We start from the raw sequence: 25,014 nt of genomic DNA, 5'->3' as shown, positions 1-25,014 counted from the left end.
CCGTCCATACGACAGAAGGACAGAACGAAGCTACTCTCGCTGTGTATACAGTGACAGACCGTCCATAAGACAGAAGGACAGAACGAAGCTACTCTCTCTGTGTATACAGTGACAGACCGTCCATACGACAGAAGGACAGAACGAAGCTACTCTCGCTGTGTATACAATGACAGACAGTCCATGAGACAGAAGGACAGAACGAAGCTACTCTCGCTGTGTATACAGTGACAGACCGTCCATGAGACAATGGACAGAACGAAGCTACTCTCGCTGTGTATACAGTGACAGACCGTCCATAAGACAGAAGGACAGAACGAAGCTACTCTCGCTGTGTATACAGTGACAGACCGTCCATACGACAGAAGGACAGAACGAAGCTACTCTCGCTGTGTATACAGTGACAGATAGTCCATGAGACAATGGACAGAACGAAGCTACTCTCGCTGTGTATACAGTGACAGACCGTCCATATAGGACAGAACGAAGCTACTCTCGCTGTGTATACAGTGACAGACCGTCCATAAGACAGAAGGACAGAACGAAGCTACTCTCGCTGTGTATACAATGACAGACAGTCCATGAGACAGAAGGACAGAACGAAGCTACTCTCGCTGTGTATACAGTGACAGACCGTCCATGAGACAGAAGGACAGAACGAAGCTAATCTCGTTGTGTCTGGCGCCTGTGGAACTGTAGCCACAGATAATCACAGTGCAACACGACTGCACAGAGTTACCTCCCGTGGATCACTCATTCACTTCCGCATTGACGACACTCGGTGTTGTGTTGAGAGCAGCGAGCAAATCAAACCATCCCTGCTGACACCTGACAGGTAACCCTTTCTGTCTTTTGACCACCACAGTCTGGACAGTGTTCAGTGAATGATGATGATGATTTGTGTGTGTGTGTCGAACTATCGAAACGACAGCGCTGGTCTGTGTATTGCGTGTGTCACTGTGAGCCGTCAGTTGTCAGCGGTAGAACGCTCGGTATGACTGCACTGAACAGAATGTCAGCTACTTGAATGTAGGTCAGTGGAATGAAAGGCAAGACGGGTCACAGTGTTACTTGTACAGTGGTGTATTAAAAAACATGTATATGGATAAGTGTAGCTCGCTATGTTATGTTTCTTTGCATAACCTTCGAAAAGAGAATATGACAGTCCCGTTTTTTTCTACTTTCGGTTTTAATGCATGCTTCGGAAAGTAAGAAAGTTTCCTGTTTCCTGAGAAATCAACGTTTCTAACTTACCTAAATCAAATAAAATATTAACAGGTTTACCCAGTCGTGAAAGATGTGATATATTTCAAAGAATTTAGACTCACATTTGAAACGGTTGACTGGCCAGGTAGTGGCCGGTAGTATATGAATAAAGTATTTTCGTTTAACTTGCTCCTTATATTTTTTCTGTAGGCTATATCGACCAACATGAAGTATGGATCTATTCCTGCAGCTTTTATTCGTTTGTCTTTTGGTCTTTCTTGATTTAATGTTAACACAGTGCAGTATGTATGGGCTATCATTCTGGAGGGTAAAGGAATGATTAAAGTAGGATTAAATACCCAAACATCAAGTGTGGCGTTTCCATTAACTTATTTATTGAAGACATCACTGGAAGGTAGCGCATTTAAAGATATAAGAATAAACAAGCAAAAAAAAATACATCTGCATACTTATTAATCTTCTGTATTGAGTCTGTGGTCTGCATGTGCACTCTGTGTTTTAACTGTTTTGTACCAGCCTGTGGTGTGTATCCTTTTGTATTGTGTCTGTATAATCTGAATGTGGTTGGTATTCTTCATAATGTGCCTGTAGCCTGCATGTGGTTTGAATAGGTGTGTATGTTTTGTGTCTGAGAGTTTGTATGTTGATTCTGTTCTTGTCTTATTCCTGTAATATGCACTATGTATTGTACACGTTGTCTTCTTGCATTTTGTACATCCTTCTTGAACAGTGTGTGAGCGAAGTGTTGCATATCGTTAATATTTTTCTTGAAAGATTTTGTTCCTTTCCTTCCATTCTTTCTTTCTTCTTGTGTTGTTGTTTGTTTGTTTGTTATAAAAACAGTGCCAAACGTCAAGCGTGTCATGTTGTTTTGTCATCCAGTATATAGTCTTGTTTGTCAGTGTACACGTGACGAAATCCACGTTATGCTATCCTGTGCTTATTGTTCCTTTCCACTGTCTGCTTTCAGTTCAAGTTTGCCGGAGAGTTGGGAATCCTGAGAGTGTGAGAACAGCTATTATGGCCGGCGTGACAAGCGGAGACATAGAGTGTCCAGTCTGCCATGACGATTTCACTAACCCCAAACTGCTGCCTTGCAACCACCTAGCGTGCCGTGACTGTGTTCTGTCCTGGCTACAGAAGGAAGGGGGACAGGGGGGTTGCCCCCTCTGCAGAGCCCCCATTCTCTCCTCCACACAGCAAGGTCAAGGTCAGCTGGCCACCATGGTTGACTCGCTCCCTACCGACTTCGCCACCGCGGCTCTGGTGGAAAGTCACAAAGTTCTAACTGGTCCTCATATCTGTGCCATGTGTGAAAACAACGTCACTGCAACGTCATACTGTTTTGCCTGCAGTATCAAACTCTGCAAGCCATGCACCAGCTATCACCAGAAACTTCCTGTGTCAAAAGACCACACCTTGGAACAGCTCAATAAACTAACTGCAAAGCGATTGGCTGCTAGCCGCCAGGCAACATGTAACAACCACTCCAATAGGCCGGCTGAACTGTACTGCTCTGCCCACCAAGAGCTCATTTGCATGCTGTGTTTTCCGACCAATCACCGTATCTGCCCAGAGGTGAAGGCCATCGCAGACGTGGCGAGAGAGAAGAGGACAGAGCTGACACAACAGTCACAGAGACTGAAGGAGAAAGGAGCAGGACTGGCAAAACAGGTGTGTGTGTTCTCCGTCATTGTGTAGGTCCTGTTCAGTACGACCTGTCCCTTCCCGCCCCTTCCTCCCGTGCTGTCTGTGTTAGTACAAACATGTCTACGTGTCTCCAAGCTACCGTGCGGTTCACATTACCCCCATCACCTGTCAGTGGATTGTTTTCCTTTTTTTTGTTTTTTTGTAAATGGCAATGCACGAACAAAGAAAACATGAATTCCCAATTGCAGAACGTTAAATGAATGTCTCTATTTTGTTTCAATAGTACTGTAACACCTGTAATTTTGACACGTCATATTGTTTCAATAGTTTGTAACACCTGTATTTTTGACACGTCATATTGTTTCAGATTAAGGCTGCCAAGGAGAAGTTCAAGGGCATGCACAAAAAGGTGAATGACGTCTTTGATGACCTTCAGCAGGGTAGTGAGAAGCGACGTCAGCAGGTCCATGACCTCATTCAAAAAGAAGAAGACGCAACAGTGACGTCTCTTGCTGAAATGGAGAAAGCGCGGGCAGCGATGACGTCACACTCTGGCAACATCGATCACCTGGTGACGTCAGCCCCTGATGACGCACTCCTGCAGATGCTGAACCAGCTGAAGTCACGTCTGGACGACCTGGAGTCCGGGAGTGGAACGACTGCCAAGGTCAAGGATGTGGGTGACATCGTATTTGACAGCCAGCTGCTGACCCGTCTAAAATCCGATCTGTCTGAACTAGGTAACGTCCTTTCTTTGTGCTCCGACTGTTGTTTCTCTTGTCAGTGCTGTTACGCAGTACAGAAGTTAAAACATCCCCCACAGACACGGAAAACATGACTCAATTCTACTTTGTTTTACATCACAGTCTGATGACAGGATCCAGCTTATGAAGAGAGTTTGTACTCAATAATATTTCGTTACACATCGCAATCTGATGACAAGATGTAGCGCTTGGAGATAGTTTGTACCTGTCGTTCTTTTCCGCTGTCTGCTTTCATGTGGCGTGACTAAAGCAGCTTCTTCAATTGAGTGAGTGAGTGGGCAGTGTCTTTGATGACTTATAGAGTATCCCGCCGTTTTTAACGACTCCTTTCAAGTTTGGGTTTTCAAAAATACACTATGACACGACTCGAGTGGCACAAAACCTACTTAGTGATTCTCGTCAAAATAGGTGCAACTGTTTTGAAGCCTTTTGCATCATACCCACACACAGACACACAGACAGACACACAGAAATCTGCTTTATCCCCGAGTACGCTAGTACTTGGGCTCAGCAAACTTTAATTGTGTGTCTGTGTGTGTATGTGTGTGTGTGTGTGTGTGTGTGTGTGTGTGTGTGTGTGTGTGTCTCGACTTAACAGCTTATTGCTGGGAAACTACTGGGCGCAGTTCGTTCAAAAGTTGATACACTAACTTGATAATAGGTCCGATTGATCGTATTAAAACTTCATAATGTTACCTGGGACCTAAATGCGAATAAACCACAAAAACGACTTGGCGGTGGGACGAATTCACACGAGCAACAGCCAGCCATTGAGCTGATAGAACAGCCGAACGCGTCACACAGTGAAAAAGCATGCGTATCGCATGCGAGACGATTTGCCAGGCTTTGCGCGTTGTGTGTTTGGTTTAAACAGTTTTATTCAGTTGCATAAATACAAAGCCGTTATTGAAAATTGTAATTAAGGGAGCACAACAAGATAAACTTATAAATGTGCTCTTAGAAACAAACGAGTAATGTGGCGGACAATATTGTAAATGCATGATATTTAAACAAATGAAAACAAAAACAACAACAACGATAACTATAGCAACAGTGGTGCGGAAATCTCACACACACACAACGCACACTCACACACACACACGTGCACACACACACGTGCACACACACAAAAACACACACACACACACACACAAAAACACACACACACACACACACACACACACACACATAGAGACACACACATAGAGACACAGAGGACAATCAGATACAGAGAGAGAGAGAGAGAGAGAGAGAGAGAGAGAGAGAGAGAGAGAGAGAGAGAGAGAGAGAGATATTGCATCCACTATAGATCAATTCAATGCTCTAGTAACAAAATGACTAAACATATGGTGTTAACAAAAACGTTTGCTGTCTAATATAAATTTCTGAATCTGATAAAACAGCGCTGTGTTTTCAGCCAAGGACTTGTCACTATTACCGTACATAGCACACAAAACAGTAATATTATTATTATCTGGTAGAGTATCAATAGTGGTTGCTCTAACATTCGTGTACAATGGACAGTCAAATAAAAAGTGTTCACAATTTTCAACATGAAAACCACACCTGCAGAAAACATCATTTGTCAAATGTCTTTTAAACATATCTGCATTTAAATCGCTTATCTCTAATCTTAATTTACAATGAATGATTTCTGCTTTTCGAACTTTAGAGTAGACATACGGGGGAATTAGAGGGTCATCTCTGGACAAAAATCTTTTAAAACAACCAATTGAATTCGTTTGTTTTATATGATCAGGTAATTCATTCCATAAAGATGTTGCAGAAGGAAAAAAGGAATGCTTATATAATTCAGTTCTACATCGAAACATTTGCCTATCATATGGTTTGCGTCGGTGGTACGGATTTACTGCTGAAATGAGAGATGGTAAGTAATCAAGTAAGTACACTGGCGCTAGACCATTAACTAATTTAAAATAAACGATCAATTTATGTTTTCTGCGCCGTTCTTGCAGTGTTGTAAAACCTGACTCATTGTAAAGTTTTTGATGGCTTGTTCCACGAACAGCTCCGATAATAGTTCTAATAGCATCTAGGTGCATTTTTTCAAGTTCAACTGCCAACATTGCATTGCAATTATCCCATATTACATCTGCATAGTCAAAATGAGGAAGAATAAAAGCCTTATACATCATTTCTAGTGCCTTGCGACTGAGCCGATATTTATAGGAACGCAAACATGCAACTAAAATACGAGCTTTAACAACTATAGAGTGTACATGATGATTCCATTTACAGTCATTTTGCAGATACACGCCCAAATGTTTATGAACAGTGGTTTCAATTAATATCTCTTCGCCAAATTTTAGCGGCAATGTTTCCGGTTGTCTTCTAGAAGAGACAGTCAATAATTCAGTTTTGGACTGATTAAAATTAACTTTCCAATTTTTTGCCCATTGCATTATCTGTTGTGCATCAGAATTCAAAATTTCAGTGCGTTCAAGTGTATTATCGAGGGACACGTACATACTCGTGTCGTCGGCAAATAATTTAATTATTGATTTAATATCAACAACAATGTCATTAATATAAACAAGAAACAGAAGTGGCCCCAAGACTGACCCTTGAGGGACACCAGAATGAACACAGCGGTAATTTGACATGCAACCTTTTATAACTACAGCTTGAGTTCTATCAGACAAATAATCTTTAATCCATTCTAATAACATATCTCTTATACCTATTGCGTATAATTTATAAATCAGACCACGATGCCATACTCTATCGAACGCTTTGGAAATATCAAAAAATATTGCTTGTGATGTACATTGCTTGTCCAAAGATTGACACAAATCGTCATATATACCAAGAAGTTGAAAGACAGTTGAGTCACCTGGAATAAAGCCTGACTGAGATACTGTCAATAAATTATGATCTGTCAAATACGTAAACATATGAGTTTGAATACATTTTTCCATTACTTTACCGATACAGCTTAATAAGGATATTGGGCGATAATTTGTGCATAGTGACTTCTCGCCTTTCTTGTAAACTGGGGTAACATGTGCCACTTTCCAAGCCTTTGGAAATTTACCTTCGGCTAATGATCTACTAAACAGTTTTGAAAGTGGATCAGAGACAACGTCTACGGCTGCTTTAAGAATCTTGTTATGAACAAGATCGGGACCAACTGCCTTGTTTTGGTCAAGGGATTTAATAATTCCAGAAACCATGTCAGTAGTAATAATAAGTGGAGGAGCGGATCCTGGGTGCTCTGACAGGGTTGGAAAAGGATCATCTTCATCATCAACACAAGATTGGTTAACAAAAAATGTATTAAATACTTCTGCTTTCTCCTCATCAGAATAACAAATAATTCCGTTATTGTCAATTGGTGGAATTTCTGACTGTGATAGGCCTTTCTTGGTCATGAATTTATTTACTAACTTCCACCAATCTTTGTTACCAAAATGTATTTGCGAATTTATTCTATCATCCAATTCAATATCATATTCTTCTTTTCTTTTACGAATTTTGTCTACTAAGATGTTTCGAATGCGTCTGAATAACGCCCAACACCACATAGAATCTAAACGTTTAGCTAAACTGTGTATTATTTGTTTTTTCCTTATCAACTTTTTAATTCCCTCGGTTATCCATGGGGCATCTCGTTCATTTATCACAACTGTTTTTACAGGCATACAGTGCTTGGCAGTAGTCATTAGTATATCCGTAAATGATTCGACTGCTGCATCCAGTGGTTCTAAGTTAACAACCTCAGGCCAATCTAGATTTAGCAAATCATCAACAAATTTCCCAATATTGAGTTTTGAATAATTATAAATGGTGCGCTTGAATGAACGTTTTAAATTAACTGTTTTCTTTATTTTAACATACGGGCAAGAATGGTCACTGCAAACTGGAGGGAAAATATCAACTGCATCTATCATGTCTGGACATGGGGTTAATATCAAGTCAATAAGAGTGGATGAATGTTCTGTAATTCGTGTTGGTTCTGTCACGATTTGAAACAAACTATTAACATTTAATAATCGTTGAAGGTGAGGCGGAGGGTTGTTCATACAATCAGCATTAAAATCGCCAAGTATTATCAATTTCTGTGGTGTCCTTGATGCTGACTGAATTGATTCATCAATCAAGTCCCAGTAATTTACATTAGCATCTGGTGGTCTATAAAAAGTACCAACAAGAAGGGTCTCCTGGTCGATTTTGGTTTCCACCCATACCGCCTCTAGAGAAGGTATGCTCAAATCGTATCTGGGTTTGCATATCAAATCACTCTTCACATACACCGCCACACCCCCATGAGCATCACCAGGCCTATCGCATCTTATTGGTGGATGAAAACCATTCAGATTAATATCTTCATTATCAACATCTGTGGACAACCACGTTTCTGATACAGTAATAATATCAAAACGTCCTAATTCGGCCTGCAAATGAAATATTTTGTTCTTAAGGCTTCGCACATTAATATGAACAATAGATATGCCTTGTTCTCTATCAAGAACTGGTCCAGGGTTTGGTTCCACATCCCCACAAAGCAGCAACAAACACAAACATATGAAACAGAAAAGCATGTTCACAAACATCAATGTACTGACGAGGACATTAGAAATGTTCGTCTTATTTTTCAAACCGTTATTACAACATCGACTTCGACGACTCAAATGGTGTGAAAAACTGGCATCGTTAAATATCAAGAACAATAAGAGGGCTAGCGACAAGCCTCTTGACCCGTACAACAAAAGAACTAGACATGAATTAACATTTCTGATATTCATAAAATAAAGTTTATGCGTCGATAGTTTGACTGCGACACCGGAGTAGCCCCCAATCCTGGCCCTGAACTGTTGAAGACTACATCCACTCATTACGTCACAGCTCTTTGCAAGATTTCAAACCAGTCAGAGGCCAGGAGGTGGTACCACGTCAGTGCCGCGCTCAGAATGATACAACCGGGAAAAACTAATTCATATTCAATGCTACAATAGTGGATGAGTGAGAAAGGAAAAGAGAATAACAACATCATCTGACAATGTCTCAGGATGAGAGTGAAATAAGAATAAAATAACAAGACAATCACCACAAACAACACCAACAAAGAGAACAAGAAAATTATTGATCGGGAAAATGTAAACAAGTACGAAACAAATCAAAAGATAATAATTATAAATAAACGCTTCAAACGAAACCTTTTAGGCATATGGCCATTGGCTCTCTCTCATTTCAACATACCAGGAAACAAGAGGGGGGGGGTTGAAACAGGCGAGCACGCGGACTGGAGTGACATATTTCTGTTTTGGTTACTGATATGGCCTGTTTTTACACACTCGCACCAGTCACACACATGGCACGGCTGATGCGACAAGTAGGTCAACATCACTCAAGGCACGGGACAGTTACAAAGACAGAGTTTCTGTGCTGAATACCGTCACGTTGCTCTACATCGGTGATAACTGCATACCAAGGCTCGTGCGACAGGCAATACCACCAATAGGCACATGTTTCCGTTGCCAATGTATCATCAATAATAGCAACTTAATATTATTGTATATCACGTTTGAATGTATATTCCAGGTATCAATGAGAAGCATCAGTAGAACATATGTAAATCAATTCCATATTCTGTTACTATAAACGGTTGCTACCTCATTAAATTCAGGGAAGAAAAGTCTGGAACACAGCACTGGAAGCAAGCTGATTGTAAGGTAACACATATACAGTTACAGAAGAGCGAGGAGGCCTCGCATGGTAGTGACTCTCGAAACTGCACTGCCTTGCTTAGCAAAAACTACACCATCTCGCACCCAGGTGTCTTCGAGTTTTTTCTCCCTTTTCAGTTGTCTGGCTTTGGCGGCTAATTCTGACCGAGCCTGAGTCAGATCGTCATTGATGAAGAGCTTTGGGGTGGGCGTCCGGGCAGCTGGCCAAGCACGATCAGGAAAGATCTTCCTGGGGTCGGTTTGGGACAAGTTCTTCTTGTTCCTCATAAGAGAGAGCTTGAACCTGAACGAAGTGAACTTGCATATGATCGCTCTGTTGTATGTTTCTCCTGGGCCAGGTCTCCTACCGACTCTATGAGATCTGTCTATCATCGCGTCAGTAAGGTCAACGCCGACAGACTTCCCAACGGCCTTAACAACAATGTCGGTGTCTTCTTTGTCCATCTCCGGGATGTTGTTGATTCGGATGCAGTTCCGTCTACTGTATTGTTCCAAGTCATCCATTTTCTCCCGGAGCTGGACAATCTCTGAGTCGCGTTTCTCCACCTCCGCACGGTAATGTGCAACTTCCGTCTTGAGGTCGCCTAGTTCCTTGCGAAACTCAGCGATAACCTGGGATGCCACAGCTTTGGACAAGACTTTAAGTATGTCTGGATCGGACAGGAAGGTCGTGATCTTTTCCTTCAGTTGGTCTTCTTGGCTCATCTTCCCCTTTGGCTTTGGTGTACTCGAAGCCAGCTCGTTGGAACAGGTGATGATCGTCTCGTCCGGGTCCGATAAACTGTCACTGGGGCACGGCCGCTTCTCAAGGTCTTGCAGCGGTGAGGCTAAGCGCTTAGACATCGACACACTCTTGGTAACCACTGTCGACGGCAATGTCGAGAAAAATATTGCAAAAAGTCCAAGTTAATAGCAGCTCAGAACTACGCGTACGCGTTGTGTGTTTAAATAATTTGATTTTTTGTGTACTCCATTTTCTACCAAGCGTTGGTTGCTCGGTCGCGACTGCGGTGGTTTAGAGGTCGCGATTTTGTGTTTTGCTTCTTTTCATATTAATTTGTATTTTTTCTTATGGTTTCCTTTGTTTACATATGTTTCAGTCTTTTACCTTCACTTTACATTAAAGAATTTGGTAAAACTACCTGGGGCGTGATAAATGCAAGAATCCGCGAGCCAGGACAGTAAAAGAACTTCGTGGGCCACCAGTTCACCAGTTATGAAGAGGGTCGGCAGTATATTTTTCACTGTGATCGAATAAAAGAGAAAGGCCAGTCACCACGCACATCCTCGGCTCGCATGCAATGTATTTATATAGCAAAGGGAATGCCTGTAATTCACTCAGAGCATTCACTTGGTCTTAAACGTGCACAAGACAAAAACTTTCATGCTGGGGGAGCGAGCCAGTCTGAAGAGTACTCGGGTCCAGCGCGAGCGTTTTTTTTTTTTTTTTTTTATAGATTAGATGATGATTATTACAGTCCATTGAGGGTCTTACAATGTGATTGTTTCTTACAGGAGAGATACAAAAGCCACATCAGCAGGCTTCAGCATCACCATCAGCGACTGCCACAACGACCACCCCATCTTCAGGTAATGAACATTATACACACAGTCAGCGCACGACGGGTTGGATCAATCGTGTCAGAAAGATTTGTTGCTGAACTTCTGGAGCAAAGAAAGATTCCTTTGATTGATTGTTGCAGTTTTGATTGGTTCGTCGGTGATTATCATTAAACGTTCATGATCACCGTTATCAGTTTACTTTAGCATTATTATTCATCTACTTCGCGTGTGTGTATGTGTGTGTGTGTGTGTGTGTGTGTGTGTGTGTGTGTGTGTGTGTGTGGTGTGTGTGTGTGTGTTTGTATGTGTGTGTGTGTGTGTGTGTGTGTGTTGACAGGACAAACAGCTAGAGCCGAACCAAGGAGAGCAGACCTGGCAGCAGTCCTGAAGGTGGGGGACAGGGTCAGGCGGGGACCGGACTGGGTAACATGGCGAGGCAATACTGTAAGTGCTGGTGTCCCTGTGCTGTCTGACAGCTGTCTGTCTCACCTACATCCTGACTCTGTCGTCTAAACAGTACGGGCAACAACATGAAAACTTGTGTTGCACAGAGCAGTGAGCAGTTCCTTGCCCCCCTTCCCCTTGTTGGCTTCACATGAGTTACCTCCTCTCCCATTCCCCTTCTCTTCCCGAGCCCCCCACCTCCCCCTCCACCCTGTCACTACTCCTTCCGTCACCACTTGTGTCCGGCAAAAAGTGATCATTTCGTTGTTCTTTTTTCCTCTTTTTTCTCTGCATCAGATACCCCCCACACCTCTCCCTTATCCTCCATAACTCATACTTTTACCGTGATTACCACAGCCCCCCCTCCCCGCTTGCCTTCCGATGAAGCAATGCGCATCATGTTGGTCTCTGTCCTCCTATCGCTACCCCGTCTAATAGACTCATAACTCATAACTCATAACATTTTATTGATCCAACAAAGGAAATTAAATTGGTCATCAGCACATATAGGTCATTAATTAATAATTATAAAAGAAGAAGAGAAGAAAATTTATAAAACCCATGATAACAAAAAAATATCTAAAGTAATATATGTACAACTACAATACCCTTTTTACTTGCACACTTGACACACCGACACACCAACACACATGCATACATACCTACATACATACATACATACATACATACATACATACATACATACATACATACATACATACATACATACATACATTCCATGTTAAAGTGTAGTTAAGAACATCACAGTAATTATATCATTGTTTGGATTAACAGATAAGTTTTTATGTAAATGATGATAACAACAATCCATAATTAACGCTATTGCACTACCAAAAGAAGAGAACCTGCCACCCCCTGCACACCCGAACTCCTCCATATCCCTCCCACCCCCACGTGTGACCCAACAGAGCAGTGAGCAGTGTGTACTGTGTGCAGGACGGGGGAGGACCGGGCACCGTGACGGCGATCCCTTCACGGAATTCACGGAGAGTACAAGGCTGTGTGGACGTCCGGTGGGACAGTGGCCATGAAAACTGGTACCGTATGGGAGCTCACGGCTATTATGAGATGGACCTGGCCTGATCCACACCGCCACCACTCTGTGTACTCTGCACCACGTCATGTCACCTGTCTGACGTCATGGTTTCAGTGTAAATTGCCATTTGGTATCGCATGCTGTTTTCCATTACTATGATGATAGTCTGGGTGGCCGAGTGGTAAACGCACTTGCCTCGGAAGCGAGAGGTTGCGAGTTCGACCCTGGGTCAGGGCGTTAGCAATTTTCTCCCCCCTTTCCTAGGTGGTGGGTTCAAGTGCTAGTCTTTCGGATGAGACGAAAAACCGAGGTCCCTTCGTGTACACTACATTGGGGTGTGCACGTTAAAGATCCCACGATTGACAAAAGGGTCTTTCCTGGCAAAATTGTATAGGCATAGATAAAAAATGTCCACCAAATACCCGTGTGACTTGGAATAAAGGCCGTGAAAAGTGAATGCTCGCCCTAATAGGCTTGAGGTTTGTTGGCCGATGTGAATGCGTGATATATTGTGTAAAAAATTCCATCTCACACGGCAGAAATTAATATGTAAAGCGCTTAGAGAACGTCAAGCGCTATATAAATCTCCCCATACAATACAATACAATGATCACTGTGTGGATTGCTTGTCGAACGTTATAATGATTAGCGCTTTCAGTTATAATAATTATTATTATCATCATCGTGATCGTCGGTGTCATTGTCGAACATTGTTTATTATTGTTTCTGTCATCGTCGTCCTTGTTGTCGTCAAAAGGCACCAACACCACCGACATTGCTCCTGTTGTGATTATGTGCTTCTGCTGTCGCTATTGTTTTGTTTTAAGCGTGTTTTATTCATTTTCTTTGATACAACAACAAACAATAACAACATTAAGAACGTTAACAAGCAGACTGCTTATGTACACGTTCTAAAGTGATAATCAATACACATTCAGATAAAAGAAAATGGCGAACAAGTGGTAACTTCAACACCTAATTTCATAATATTTCATTCTTATTTTATATAAAATGAAGAGAGAGAGAGAGAGAGAGAGAGAGAGAGAGAGAGAGAGAGAGAGAGAGAGAGAGAGAGAGAGAGAGAGAGAGAGAGAGAGAGCTTTGCTACATCGATTGCAGTCACTGTTAATATTGTTTTCATGTGCCGCCTCCTTAATATGGTCTTGATGGTAGTAAGACTATTTTTCAGAGACTGTAAAGGACACAGTTCAGTGACTGAATGCATTTCAATGTTTTCTTGACGTTTTAGTGATTGCTTTTTTAAATGCTGCTGGTCAGTATGAGAAAGTGTTATTATGGGGGCCAGGAGGCCCCCATTCATACGGATAGTTTCAAGGTTGACCATGGGCAGCGCCATTTTGTTGTGAAATACGTCATTAGTTTGTGTACACAGGAAGTTGTGACATCCGTCACCCTATGGGAGGGGTGAAGACAACATTGTTCATCAGTAGAAAGTTGTGAAATCCGTCACGCTTTGGGAGGGGTGAAGGCAAACTTGGTTGTCACTGAGTTTGTGTAACACAGGAAGTTGTGAAATACGTCACCCTATGGGAGGGTTGACGGCAAAATTGTTCAACAAAAACATCAGAGGTCGAACTGTGCAGGGTCAATCGCAACAAACTCAAACCATTCATTCTATTCTGCATTTGAGTGACTTATATACCGACCTTTTCATTTCTTATTTTCAGCACAGGTGTAGGAACAAATCATGAACCAAAATGTTATTTATTTTCTAATTTAACATTTGTTTTACAAATGTGACCATGGTCTTTCAAACATACAGTGACATTAAACATTGTTATGTTAAAAAAAAGAAAAAAGAAAAAAGCTTTTGTGCACAAATCAGAAAATACATTGTACATTTTACCACAGTGTCTGTGGCGACAAAGGATCCAGCAAGTTGCACTGATCTATATTTTTAGATCAGTCTGTGGCAAGTTGTCAAGAACAGGCGCTTGCATTTGGATGTGTCCACTGATAGTAGGTTTGGTTGTGATCAATCAGAATGATGTGGCAATAAAAATGTATGACAGTTTGGTATGATGACATGTAATTCACATATGCTGAAATGTAATATTATACATGATATAATATTATTATGGTTGTTGCCATGACCATGAACCCCAAGAAAGGTTTAATGTTATGTAAAATCAAAATACCAAAATCAAGCACCTATTAATCTGGTCTACGGCGCGGGAAGATTGAGGCCTTCGTAAACGTTCAACGTTGGCCAATAATGATTTTAACAATGTTGTGTCGTTTTGTATTATGTTTTATTTTGTTGATCAATAGACCTTTTTCACTTAAATTTTGGCTCATGCGCTGTGAAGTTTATTGTCAGATCTACCGGAACTAGGGGGCAAAAGGAAAAATCGACAACGAGGCTTGGTGCAAAGTCAAGTGGGGAGACGACGAGGCAAACTGTTGTGTTTGCAACTGCAAGTGCAACAGTGGAATGAAGAAAGAGAAATACGGTGGACAGAATTTGTCATTGTATTGCTTTCCGATGGGTGCAAGTGCGAAGGCGCAACAGCGAAGGACGCAATGGGTGCAAGCAATCCGACGACAGGGGTTTGTCGTGCCATTGAAAAGTCTGCTCGAGTCACTTCGTGTCTGGCAATGGCACGGCTATCAGCGATGCCAACTACGTTGACTTCGTACCCACCCTTAATCTTGGAGTTCCCCCTCCCCACTCTCTACCTCTCTCTCTCTCTGTCTCTCGCATGATACCGTATATACATACACGGATGTTTCTCTGTGTGTGAGTTTGTGTGTACGATACCGTGTGTACGTATACGTTCGTGTGTGTGTGTGTGTGTTTGTGTATGCGGTGTGCGGTGTGCGGTGTGTGTGTGTGTAATGAAGAGAGAGAGAGAGAGAGAGAGCGAGAGCGAGCGAATTTGGCTTTTACCGAATGAAAACTATTGTCAAAAACAGTGCATTAAGAACTAAAACCAACCAACCATAAAATAAAAAGCACCCTCCATCCCTTTTAACTGTCTCTCTCTTCCGCTTTCTCGCGCTTTTTCTGTCTGTCAATCCCCCTCTCTCTCTTTCTCCCCCTCACATTTCATAAAAGAATTTGAGAGAGAAGAAAAGGTTTCAATATCCTCGGTTATACCTTGTGTCAATATTTCCATTTACAAATAATTATATGCAATAACACTGTCTTACAATTAGTCAAAAACAAAGCCCTTTTTTCTAACAAGATCAAAATCCGAAAGAAACAACTGAAAATCATGCAGAGACTTTCTTCTGAAAATTACAAATCTCTGGCAAATTGAAAGGAACAACAAAATATTCCTTCAGAGAGAGAGAGCGAGAGAGAAAGAGAGAGAGAGAGAGAGAGAGAGAGAGAGAGAGAGAGAGAGAGAGAGAGAGAGAGAGAGAGAGAGAGAGAGAGAACTCAGAACTCAGGATGGTTTATTATTAAGGCCATAGAGAGAGAGAAAGAGAGAGAGAGAGAGAGAGAAAGAGAGAGAGAGAAAGAGAGAGAGAGGCAGACAGAGAGACAGAGTGAGTGAGCGAGCGAGTGAGCAAGAGAGATAGATAGAGAGAGTCACACACACACACACACACACACACGCGCACACACACACACACACACACACACACACACACACACACACTGAAACAGACAGACACACGCACACACATACATACACAGACATACATATACACACACAAACCACGAGTGAGAGCGAGAGACTGAAAAAATGAGAAAAAGAGAGTCGTCAGTAAGTAGTGGTATTGACACGTAGCGATAATGACACGTCGCGCTAAAAGATGTAGTGCTGTCGACACGTAGTGATAATGAACGAATGATAGCGACTCATCGATAAATTATTTGTAGCACTAATCAACGTAGCGATAGCGGCACGTAGCACAAATGACACGTAGGACAAATGACACTCAGCACAAATGACACGTAGCGCTAGCGATACGCACCCTCGCTTATGCAGGGGAAGTTCGCCAAGTCTTTCGTCCATATACCACCAATAGCCGTTTCAAACCATACCTTCGTGCATGTCCTTGACTTTTTGTTCATGATTTTGAACAAGATAATCCGTTTTCTTGCAGAATTTCTCAAAGTAATCCTCTGGCAAAGTAATCTTCGAGCATCGAAAGTGAAAGAGGTATTTCAGGCCAGGCACCTATTGCCCCCTAGTTCCGGTTATCAGAGAGAGGCTGCCGTGCCCTAAAATCTGATTGGTCGAAACGCTGGGGGCAAAGGTTATACGAAAAAGGTCTATTGATAAATATGTCTTCCCAACATATTACAAATCAAACAGAAATAAAGTCTTAGAGAACTACAATAATTATTGTTGCCGTCAAAACCTTGCAAGGCCTGAACCGTTCTCACGAGATCAGTTACATTTTTTTCTTCTCTCTCTCTCTGTATGTATGTCTTTGTCTGTGTCTACCTCTGAGTCTCTCCGCTTCTGTCAGGCTATGTCTGTCTCTGTCTATGTGTGTGTGTGTGTGTGTCTCTCTCTCTCTTGCTCTCGCTTTCTCTCTCTCTCATCTGACTATTGGCACACAGGTCAAAGCAGAGGTTAACTTGAGTTCACGTGTACCTAGCAGGAGGGGGGGGGGGTGATTTCTTGAATTAGCTGAGGGCGGTGGTGAACATGGGTCTCAAAGCAGAGGTTGGGCTATTTTTAGACCGTCAAGACCGACAGTACAGTGTCGTCAATCCCCGCGTGAAGGAAATCACCTTCCACGTGCAAAACGTAGTGATATTGACACGCCAGATTAGCGCGGTAGCGGATTGTGCTAAGCAGGAAAGCGCGCTTTTCTGTATTCTTGTTAACTTCGCAATTTCCGGAAAACATCCACTTTCACTTTGAGACTGTTCTGTTTACATTCGACACTATCAACACCACTTTAATAATAATAATAATAACGATTACTTATATAGCGCGTAAACCTCGTGGTGACGAGCCCAGAGCGCTTTACACTTACACAATCATAATACAAACAAGGAAAGAGAACTAAATCCGAATAAATTCAAACATGGTCACACACACCCACACACGCACGCACACACACACACACACGCGCGCGCACACAGTCACACACACAATCTTTCTTTCGTCATTGTCAATGTTCAGGTAACCCGCAATGTCATTCCATGTACGCATACGTTATTCTAGTACAACACACACAGGCACATACACATCCTCATGAACGCCACACTTTAGTAGATAATACACGTGGCAGCGCCGATGACTCACCGATCATGGGATCTCCTTCAGAGGTCTAACTTAAACATGTGTGTTTTGAGGGCTGTTCTAAAGGCAGATGGTGACTGGGAATCCCTAATGCTCCGGGGGATTTTCTCCCAGACAAGAGGTCCCTGGTACTTGAAGGATCTCTCAAATCCATAGTTAGTTGATTTTCTGTTTCTTTTTGGTTTACTAAGTACATTGGTATCTGTTGCAGAGCGAAGAGAGGAGAGGTTTGAATATTTTGATAACATCTCAGAGAGATAAGCAGGTCCTGTACCATGAAAGAAAGAGAAACAAATGCATGCAATTTTGTATTGAATACGACTTCTTACAGGCAGCCAGTGGAGGGATCTCAAAACAGGTGTGATGTGGTGTCTTTTAGGGGTCTTTGTGATTAATCTAGCGGAGTTGTTCTGTACTTTCTGCAGTTTTTCAATGAGATAGTCAAATGAACCAGAAAGAAGGGCATTTCCGTAATCTAGCCTTGAAAGAACGAGAGAGCAAATGAGGGTTTTTGTAGCATCGGAAGAAAGGCAGTGGCGGATGGAGCTAATTTTTCTCAGTTCATAGTAGGCATTTCTACAGACAGTGGAGACTTGTTGTTTGAAGCAGAGAGTTTCGTCGAAGATGACACCGAGGTTTCGTACTTGAGAAGCCAACTGAATATCAGTTCCAGCTATAGAGATTTGGGCAGGAAGGGATGGTTCTTTTTTAAGAGAAGGGGGTACAACTAGCATGATCTCGGTCTTGTCGTCATTAAGTTTCAATTTATTTTCAGTCATCCACAATTTCAAGTCAGAGATGCAGTTCTTAGTTGTCTCGATTGTGTTGGGGAGGTCAGTAATAGGGCCAGATTTTTGTAACTGAGTGTCATCAGCAAAGCTTTCATAGGAAACAGAGTGGCGAGAGATGACATTAGATATTGGTTTCGTGTACATGATGAATAGCACCGGGCCAAGTACAGATCCTTGGGGGACACCGAAAGTCAACGGGGATGGAGCAGATTGGAAGCCGTCAATGGAGACTATCTGAGAGCGGTCTGTGAGGTAGGACTTAAACCAAGCTAAGGCAGTGTGGCAAATACCAAAAGAATTGTGAAGTCTTGTCAGGAGAACGGAGTGGTCAATAGTGTCAAATGCTGCCGAGAGATCTAATAGAGAAAGGACAGACACATGCTTTTGATCGAGAGCTAAGAGAAGGTCATTTGCAACTTTGATGAGAGCGGTTTCTGTTGAGTGGCCAGCCCTATACGCGGACTGATGGGGGTCGAGGAGCTTGTTCTGGGCGAGGTGCCCAATGATCTGAGAGAGAACTATCTTTTCAAGTAATTTCGAGAAAAAAGGAAGATTTGAGACGGGTCTGAAGTTTTTTAGGCAGTTAGGGTCTAGGGAAGGTTTTTTAAGCAGAGGGCGGACTACCGCCGATTTGTATACAGATGGGAAGATCCCGGTGGCCAGCGAGTCATTGACGATACCGGTAATGCATGGAACTAGCGCATCAATACACTGGTTGAGAATGCACGAGGGCAATGGGTCAAGCTCACATGTCTTACGGTTGGATTCAGCAATTTTTTCTCTGACAAAACATTCTGACACATGGTGAAAACCCGAGAAAGATGTTCCTGAGAATTTTTTCTCTGTGAATTTGCTGGTGTTAGAGGTTAGCTGAGAGTCAAGTTCTTCTCGTATTGTCTGTACTTTAATTCTAAAGTAATCGGAAAATTCACAGGGTAGACGACTTGGAGTGTATATGGTCGGGAGAGGACAGTTTTTCTCTTTACCAAGCAGACTATTTGTGACAGAATACAGCTGCTTCATAGTCTTAGCTGCGAGTACCTGGGCTGAGTTATATGCAGTTTTGGCAGCTTCAACAAAGCGATTAACCTGGTGTTTAGCTCTGTTAAAAATCTCTGTGTCGATGTACGTGCTCGACGGTCGCAGCATGCGGCGTTCAGCTCTGCATTGCAATACTAAAATATTTTTTTCTGTGTTCGAAAGCTACAGCCGATCGTTATTATATCCCCTTAGGTACAGTTTTATAACATTATTGGTACATGTAAACAATAGGAACTAATTAATGCCCCGGTCGGGTCATACCTAAGACTTTAAAATTGGCAATCTAGTGGCTGCTCCGCCTGGCGTCTGGCATTATGGGGTTAGTGCTAGGACTGGTTGGTCCGGTGTCAGAATAATGTGACTGGGTGAGACATGAAGCCTGTGCTGCGACTTCTGTCTTGTGTGTGGCGCACGTTATATGTCAAAGCAGCACCGCCCTGATATGGCCCTTCGTGGTCGGCTGGGCGTTAAACAAACAAACAAACAAACAAACTAATTAATGAACGCTACGAAAAAGGGCAGCCTTTAACCTCCCTGTTGTCACTCAGCATTTTTTTTTAACATTTAGTCAAGTTTTGACTAAATATTTTAACATAGAGGGGGAATCGAGACGAGGGTCGTGGTGTGTGTGTCTGTGTCTGTGTCTGTGTCTGTGTCTGTGCGTGTGTGTGTGTAGAGCGATTCAGACCAAGCTACTGGACCGATCTTTATGAAATATTACATAAGAGTTCCTGGGAATGATATCGCCAGATGTTTTTTTTCTTTTTTTCGATAAATACATTTGATGACGTCATATCCGGCTTTTTGTAAAAGTTGAGGCGGCACTGTCACACCCTCATTTTTCAATCAAATTGATTGAAATTTTGGCCAAGCAATCTTCGACAAAGGTCGGACTTCGGTATTGCATTTCAGCTTGGTGGCTTAAAAATTAATTAATGACTTTGGTCATTAAAAATCTGAAAATTGTAAAAAAATAAAAAAAATTTATAAAACGATCCAATTTTACGTTCATCTTATTCTTCATTATTTTCTGATTCCAAAAACATATAAATATGTTAAAAGAAATAACGAAATCTTTAAACCACAATTTCCCAGATATTTACACTTTTCATTTTGTTTCAATTCACACCACAAAACATACACTTCGCCTTTTGCTATTCAGTCTCAAGTCTAAATAATAATAGTATAAATCATAACTAATTTTCTTCACACCATCATAGACATAATGTTGCCTTACATGTTCTTTGTACAATCGTTGGTTTTCACAATAAATATTGCATTACTGTAATTGTCTTCTTTTTCTTTAACAATGTCTTTCCAAAAACAAAACTCAAAGACCACAAAAGCTATTGCAACCTACTCCTATCTCTCGTCTCTCTTCCTGGGTACAATGGTACCTAAGACTTACATTCAAATGCTTACATTTCCATGCTACCCACATTGTCAAAATACCAATAATTATTCAAAACAAATGTTAACTACTACCTAACTTCATTTCAGACCCACACCCATTATTATACACACATTTCACATTTAAACCATTAGTCGGCCCCCTGTCGATATTTATCGACTAAGTTCCTTGTTCGTACTTTGTGATGATGATGTTTCACTGATATTTTGCAAGTTATACTTGTTTTAATCTGCTGGCTTCTCTTTGATAATACACTTTGTGATTTCTATCCAATGTTTTGTGCTATCGCTGTGGGAACGGCTTGCAAGTCTTTGACAGTGGAGTTTGACAGTATCACAATCATGAAAACTGTCTGCGGAACACGAGTTTCAGATCTTTTCTGTACCTTGAAACTGTCAACAACTTGCTGGAGCAGAAGGATTCTGCTCTTTTCTTTCCATGTCAGACATCTTGCTGTGGTTGCGGAGGCGGGGGTAATAATGACCATCTCTCGTAGCAAATGCTAGCACAATTCACGGTGTGAGAACTTAACTCTGTCGGGAATTTTACAGTCAAATCAAATCAGTCAACTAGTGACTGATTGTATTGCTCGAACTGAGGGGTGTATGTCTGTAAGTGTGGATCAAATGTGCATGAACTGATACTACTGAATTATTCTATCATATATTCCCATTCACATTTTTTTCTTCATATTTTGATACATGATTTAGATGTTGTCATTTACGTCCGTGAAACAGTTGAGGCGACACTGCGGCGACCGCATACTAATTACTGATTTTGTTCAAGCAATCTTGAAACTGGGTCGGCCAATGGAATTGTATTTCTTCTTGGAAATTGTTATTTAATTGATTTATTAATTAGAATTCTGCCTGAATTTGAAATTGCAATGATGAGATTTTATAGTGTTCTTTATTGTTTCTTGAATTCAACACATTGTATGGTTATGTTGATTTTAAAATCAAAATGTGCTTAAAAATGAAGAAAGTCCGTTTTATGCTTAATCATTGTTCCCTTTGTTTTGTCAAAACCAGTCACGCTGTCTCGGTCGACGGGTTTCAGTCAACCTGGGACTTACTAGCCTTGGTGTGTGTGTGTGTGTGTGTGTGTGTGTGTGTGTGTGTGTGTGTGTGTGTGTGTGTTCTGTTTCCATCTTTCATGTCCATAGATTGACTGAATGTATAGACACAAAATATTATTGTTATAAAGCGACTTGTTATTGATTGAAGAAGAGTTGCGCTTTATAAAACAACAAAGCGAATGATGTGACTGATCCGGTTGATGTGTTGAAGTGAAAATTGAAGTCCGATGTAAATTTTGTGCAGTTTGCCCTTTTTTGTTTGAAAACATAAACATAAGAACTGGCTGTGAGCATAGCTAGTTGGGCTTCATTGATCCATTTGATTGTATGCGGCATTTTTATTTGTAATTCTTTGAATAAGAATGTTGAAACCAACTTGGGAACTCACTGCATTTACCGCTGCCACTGGCAAAAAAATGGTAGTCAGTGTTGACAGACTCCTGAGAATATTATTTTTATCTGCTTTATATTTCGTTTGCTTTTATATTTGTTTGCAACCATGCTTTGTTGGTGCTCCCACCAGCGAACACAAAGTTGTTTCGTGGCACTGGTTGATAATAATTTGGTGTAACACGATGGCACAGGAAAAACCAATCTGATAGATATCAGCTTATATCAACGGCGTTCACTGTCCGAGTCAAAGTGACCAATATGTATATCTAATTAGGTTAACGCGGTCTCAAATAGGAGATGTTAAACTGTTATCTGTCAGTTGCAGCTTCAAATAATATATCAGGTTGTCATTATGATGTGAGTCGGTGTCACACCTAAATACTTGGTCATGCGCATTGAACAATGATGCGGTTAGTCTATTCCAGGCAGGTAAGGATCTTCCCACCTTCCAACACTAACTGATATATTTTTACAAACGAAAGCAGACGTTTGTGACAACTTAAGAACGCACGCCCGCACACACTCACACGCGCGAGTACACACATGTGGCACGCACATATCACATGCACGCAAGCACGCACGCAAGCACACACACACACACACACACACACACACACACACACACGTACATACACACACACACACATACACACACATACACACATACACACACACAATAACACACACACACACACACACAAACACACACACACACACACACACACACATGTAGCAACATGCGGACGCATTTTTGCAGCAATTTGTGAACCAGATAATTGATTACAAATAAGGCCATTGTAATTTTTCCTGAAGGCGTTTGTCACAATACATACAAATCAAGTTCTGAAACACTTAACACAAAAACGCAGCAGAACCGCTTCAAAAATACACCCTGAATGCATTACTTTTCTGGTGCCAGCAAGGCATATCACACTTGCACTGGTAGATACTACCAGAGACATAGATAGTATGTCTCTGATACTACACACACATACACACACACACACACACACACACACACACACACACACACACACACACACACACACCACTCTTACTTTTACACTATATTGATATCTCACTCTAGCCCCATAACAATCTCACACACCATACTCCACCCTGCTCGGTGCCGTGACAGACCGTCCATTTAGGACAGAACGAAGCTACTCTCGCTGTGTCTGGCGCCTGTGGAACTACAGCCGCAGATAATCACAGTGCAACATGACTGCACAGAGTTACCTCCCATGGATCACCCATTTACTTCCTCATTGACGACACTCGGTGTTTTACTGAGAGCAGCGAGCAAATCAAACCATCCCTGCTGACACCTGACAGGTAACCCTTTCTGTCTTTTGACCACCACAGTCTGGACAGTGTTCAGTGAATGATGATGATGATTTGTGTGTGTATATCGAACTATCAACACGACAGCGCTGGTCTGTGTATTGCGTGTGTCACTGTGTGCCGTCAGTTGTCAGCGGTAGAACGCTCGGTATGACTGCACTGAACAGAATGTCAGCTACTGGAATGTAGGTCAGTGGAATGAAAGGCAAGACGGGAGTTACGTGTACAGTGATGTATTGAAACAAACATGAGTATGCTGAAGGGTAGACTGCTATGTTATGTTTATCAGCACAAACTTCGAAAAGAGAATATATATGACAGTCCTGTTTTTCCTACTTTCGGTTTCAGTGCATTCCTCGAAAAGTAAGAAGATTTCCAGTTCCTGAGAAATCAACGTTTCTAGCTTACCTAAATAAATTTAAATATTAACAGCTTACCGAGTCGTGAAAGATGTAATAGATGTCAAAGAATTTAGATTTACATTAGAAAAGTGAGTATAACTGACTAGATAGTGGCCGGGTAGTATGAATAATGTATTTTTGTTAAACTTGCTCCTATATCCAGCTTTTTCTATTTTTGTCTGTATATCGACCAAAATGAAGTATGGATATATTTTTGCAGCTTTTTTTCTTTAATCGTTTGTCTTTTGGTCTTTCGATTTTAACATAAGACTTTTCAGTAACTGTGGGCTGTTTCTGTGGAGAGTAAGGAATGTTTAGAAAAAGACTCAAAATTCAAACCTCAAGTGCTGTGTACCATTTACTGATTTAGTAAAGACATCACAAACAGCCACCACTAGAAGGTAGTGCATTTGAATATATGAGAATAAACCAGCAAGAAAATGTGTCTGCATGCACATTCTTCTGTATTGAGTCTGTGGTCTGCATGTGAAGTCTGTGTTTTAACAGTTTTGTACCAGCCTGTGGTGTGTATCCTTTTGTATTGCGTCTGTATAATCTCAATGTGGTTGGTATTCTTCATAATGTGCCTGTGGCCTGCATGTGGTTTGAATAGCTTTGTATGTTTTGTGTCTGAAAGTTTGAATGTTGATTCTGTTCTTGTGTCATCCCTGTAATATACACTATGTCGGTGTCCGACATAAGTTCGAACGACAAAAGCTCAAACAACAAAACCTCGAACGACAAAACCTCGAATGGACAAATGCTCGACGGGACAAAAGCTCGACGCGACATATGCTTGAACGACAAATGCTCGAATGGACAAATGCTCGACGCGACAAAAGCTCGACGCGACATATGCTCGAACGACAGAAGCTCGACCGGACAAATGCTCGATGTGACAAAAGCTCGAC

The 25,014-nt window shown here is 41.7% G+C and overlaps 1 protein-coding gene and 1 long non-coding RNA gene across 2 annotated transcripts in view; both read left to right on the top strand.

Annotated features, from left to right (window-relative positions):
• The window catches only part of LOC138955037 (uncharacterized), a 71,064-nt gene that overhangs the window by 9,695 nt on the left and 36,355 nt on the right, over positions 1-25,014 (top strand). The gene's annotated exons all lie outside the window — the stretch shown is intronic.
• On the top strand, positions 2,222-12,457 carry LOC138955046 (transcription intermediary factor 1-beta-like). The gene is made up of 5 exons (XM_070326759.1): positions 2,222-2,898; positions 3,242-3,614; positions 10,862-10,936; positions 11,247-11,353; positions 12,311-12,457. Exons 1-5 carry the CDS (start codon positions 2,245-2,247, stop codon positions 12,455-12,457), a joined length of 1,356 nt encoding a protein of 451 aa, XP_070182860.1. The 5' UTR covers positions 2,222-2,244.

Source organism: Littorina saxatilis, unplaced genomic scaffold (assembly GCF_037325665.1).
Source record: "Littorina saxatilis isolate snail1 unplaced genomic scaffold, US_GU_Lsax_2.0 scaffold_87, whole genome shotgun sequence".
Classification (NCBI taxonomy): Eukaryota; Metazoa; Mollusca; class Gastropoda; order Littorinimorpha; family Littorinidae; genus Littorina; species Littorina saxatilis.
Note: the sequence above shows the minus strand (reverse complement) of the source record. Positions and strands in the feature narration are given on the sequence as shown.

Coding starts and splice junctions, on each gene's coding strand:
- LOC138955046 (XM_070326759.1), top strand. CDS start 2,245: ATGGCCGGCGTGACAAGCGGAGACATAGAGTGTCCAGTCTGCCATGAC. Junction 3,615..10,861: donor ATCCGATCTGTCTGAACTAG/GTAACGTCCTTT, acceptor TGTTTCTTACAG/GAGAGATACAAAAGCCACAT. Junction 10,937..11,246: donor AACGACCACCCCATCTTCAG/GTAATGAACATT, acceptor GTGTGTTGACAG/GACAAACAGCTAGAGCCGAA.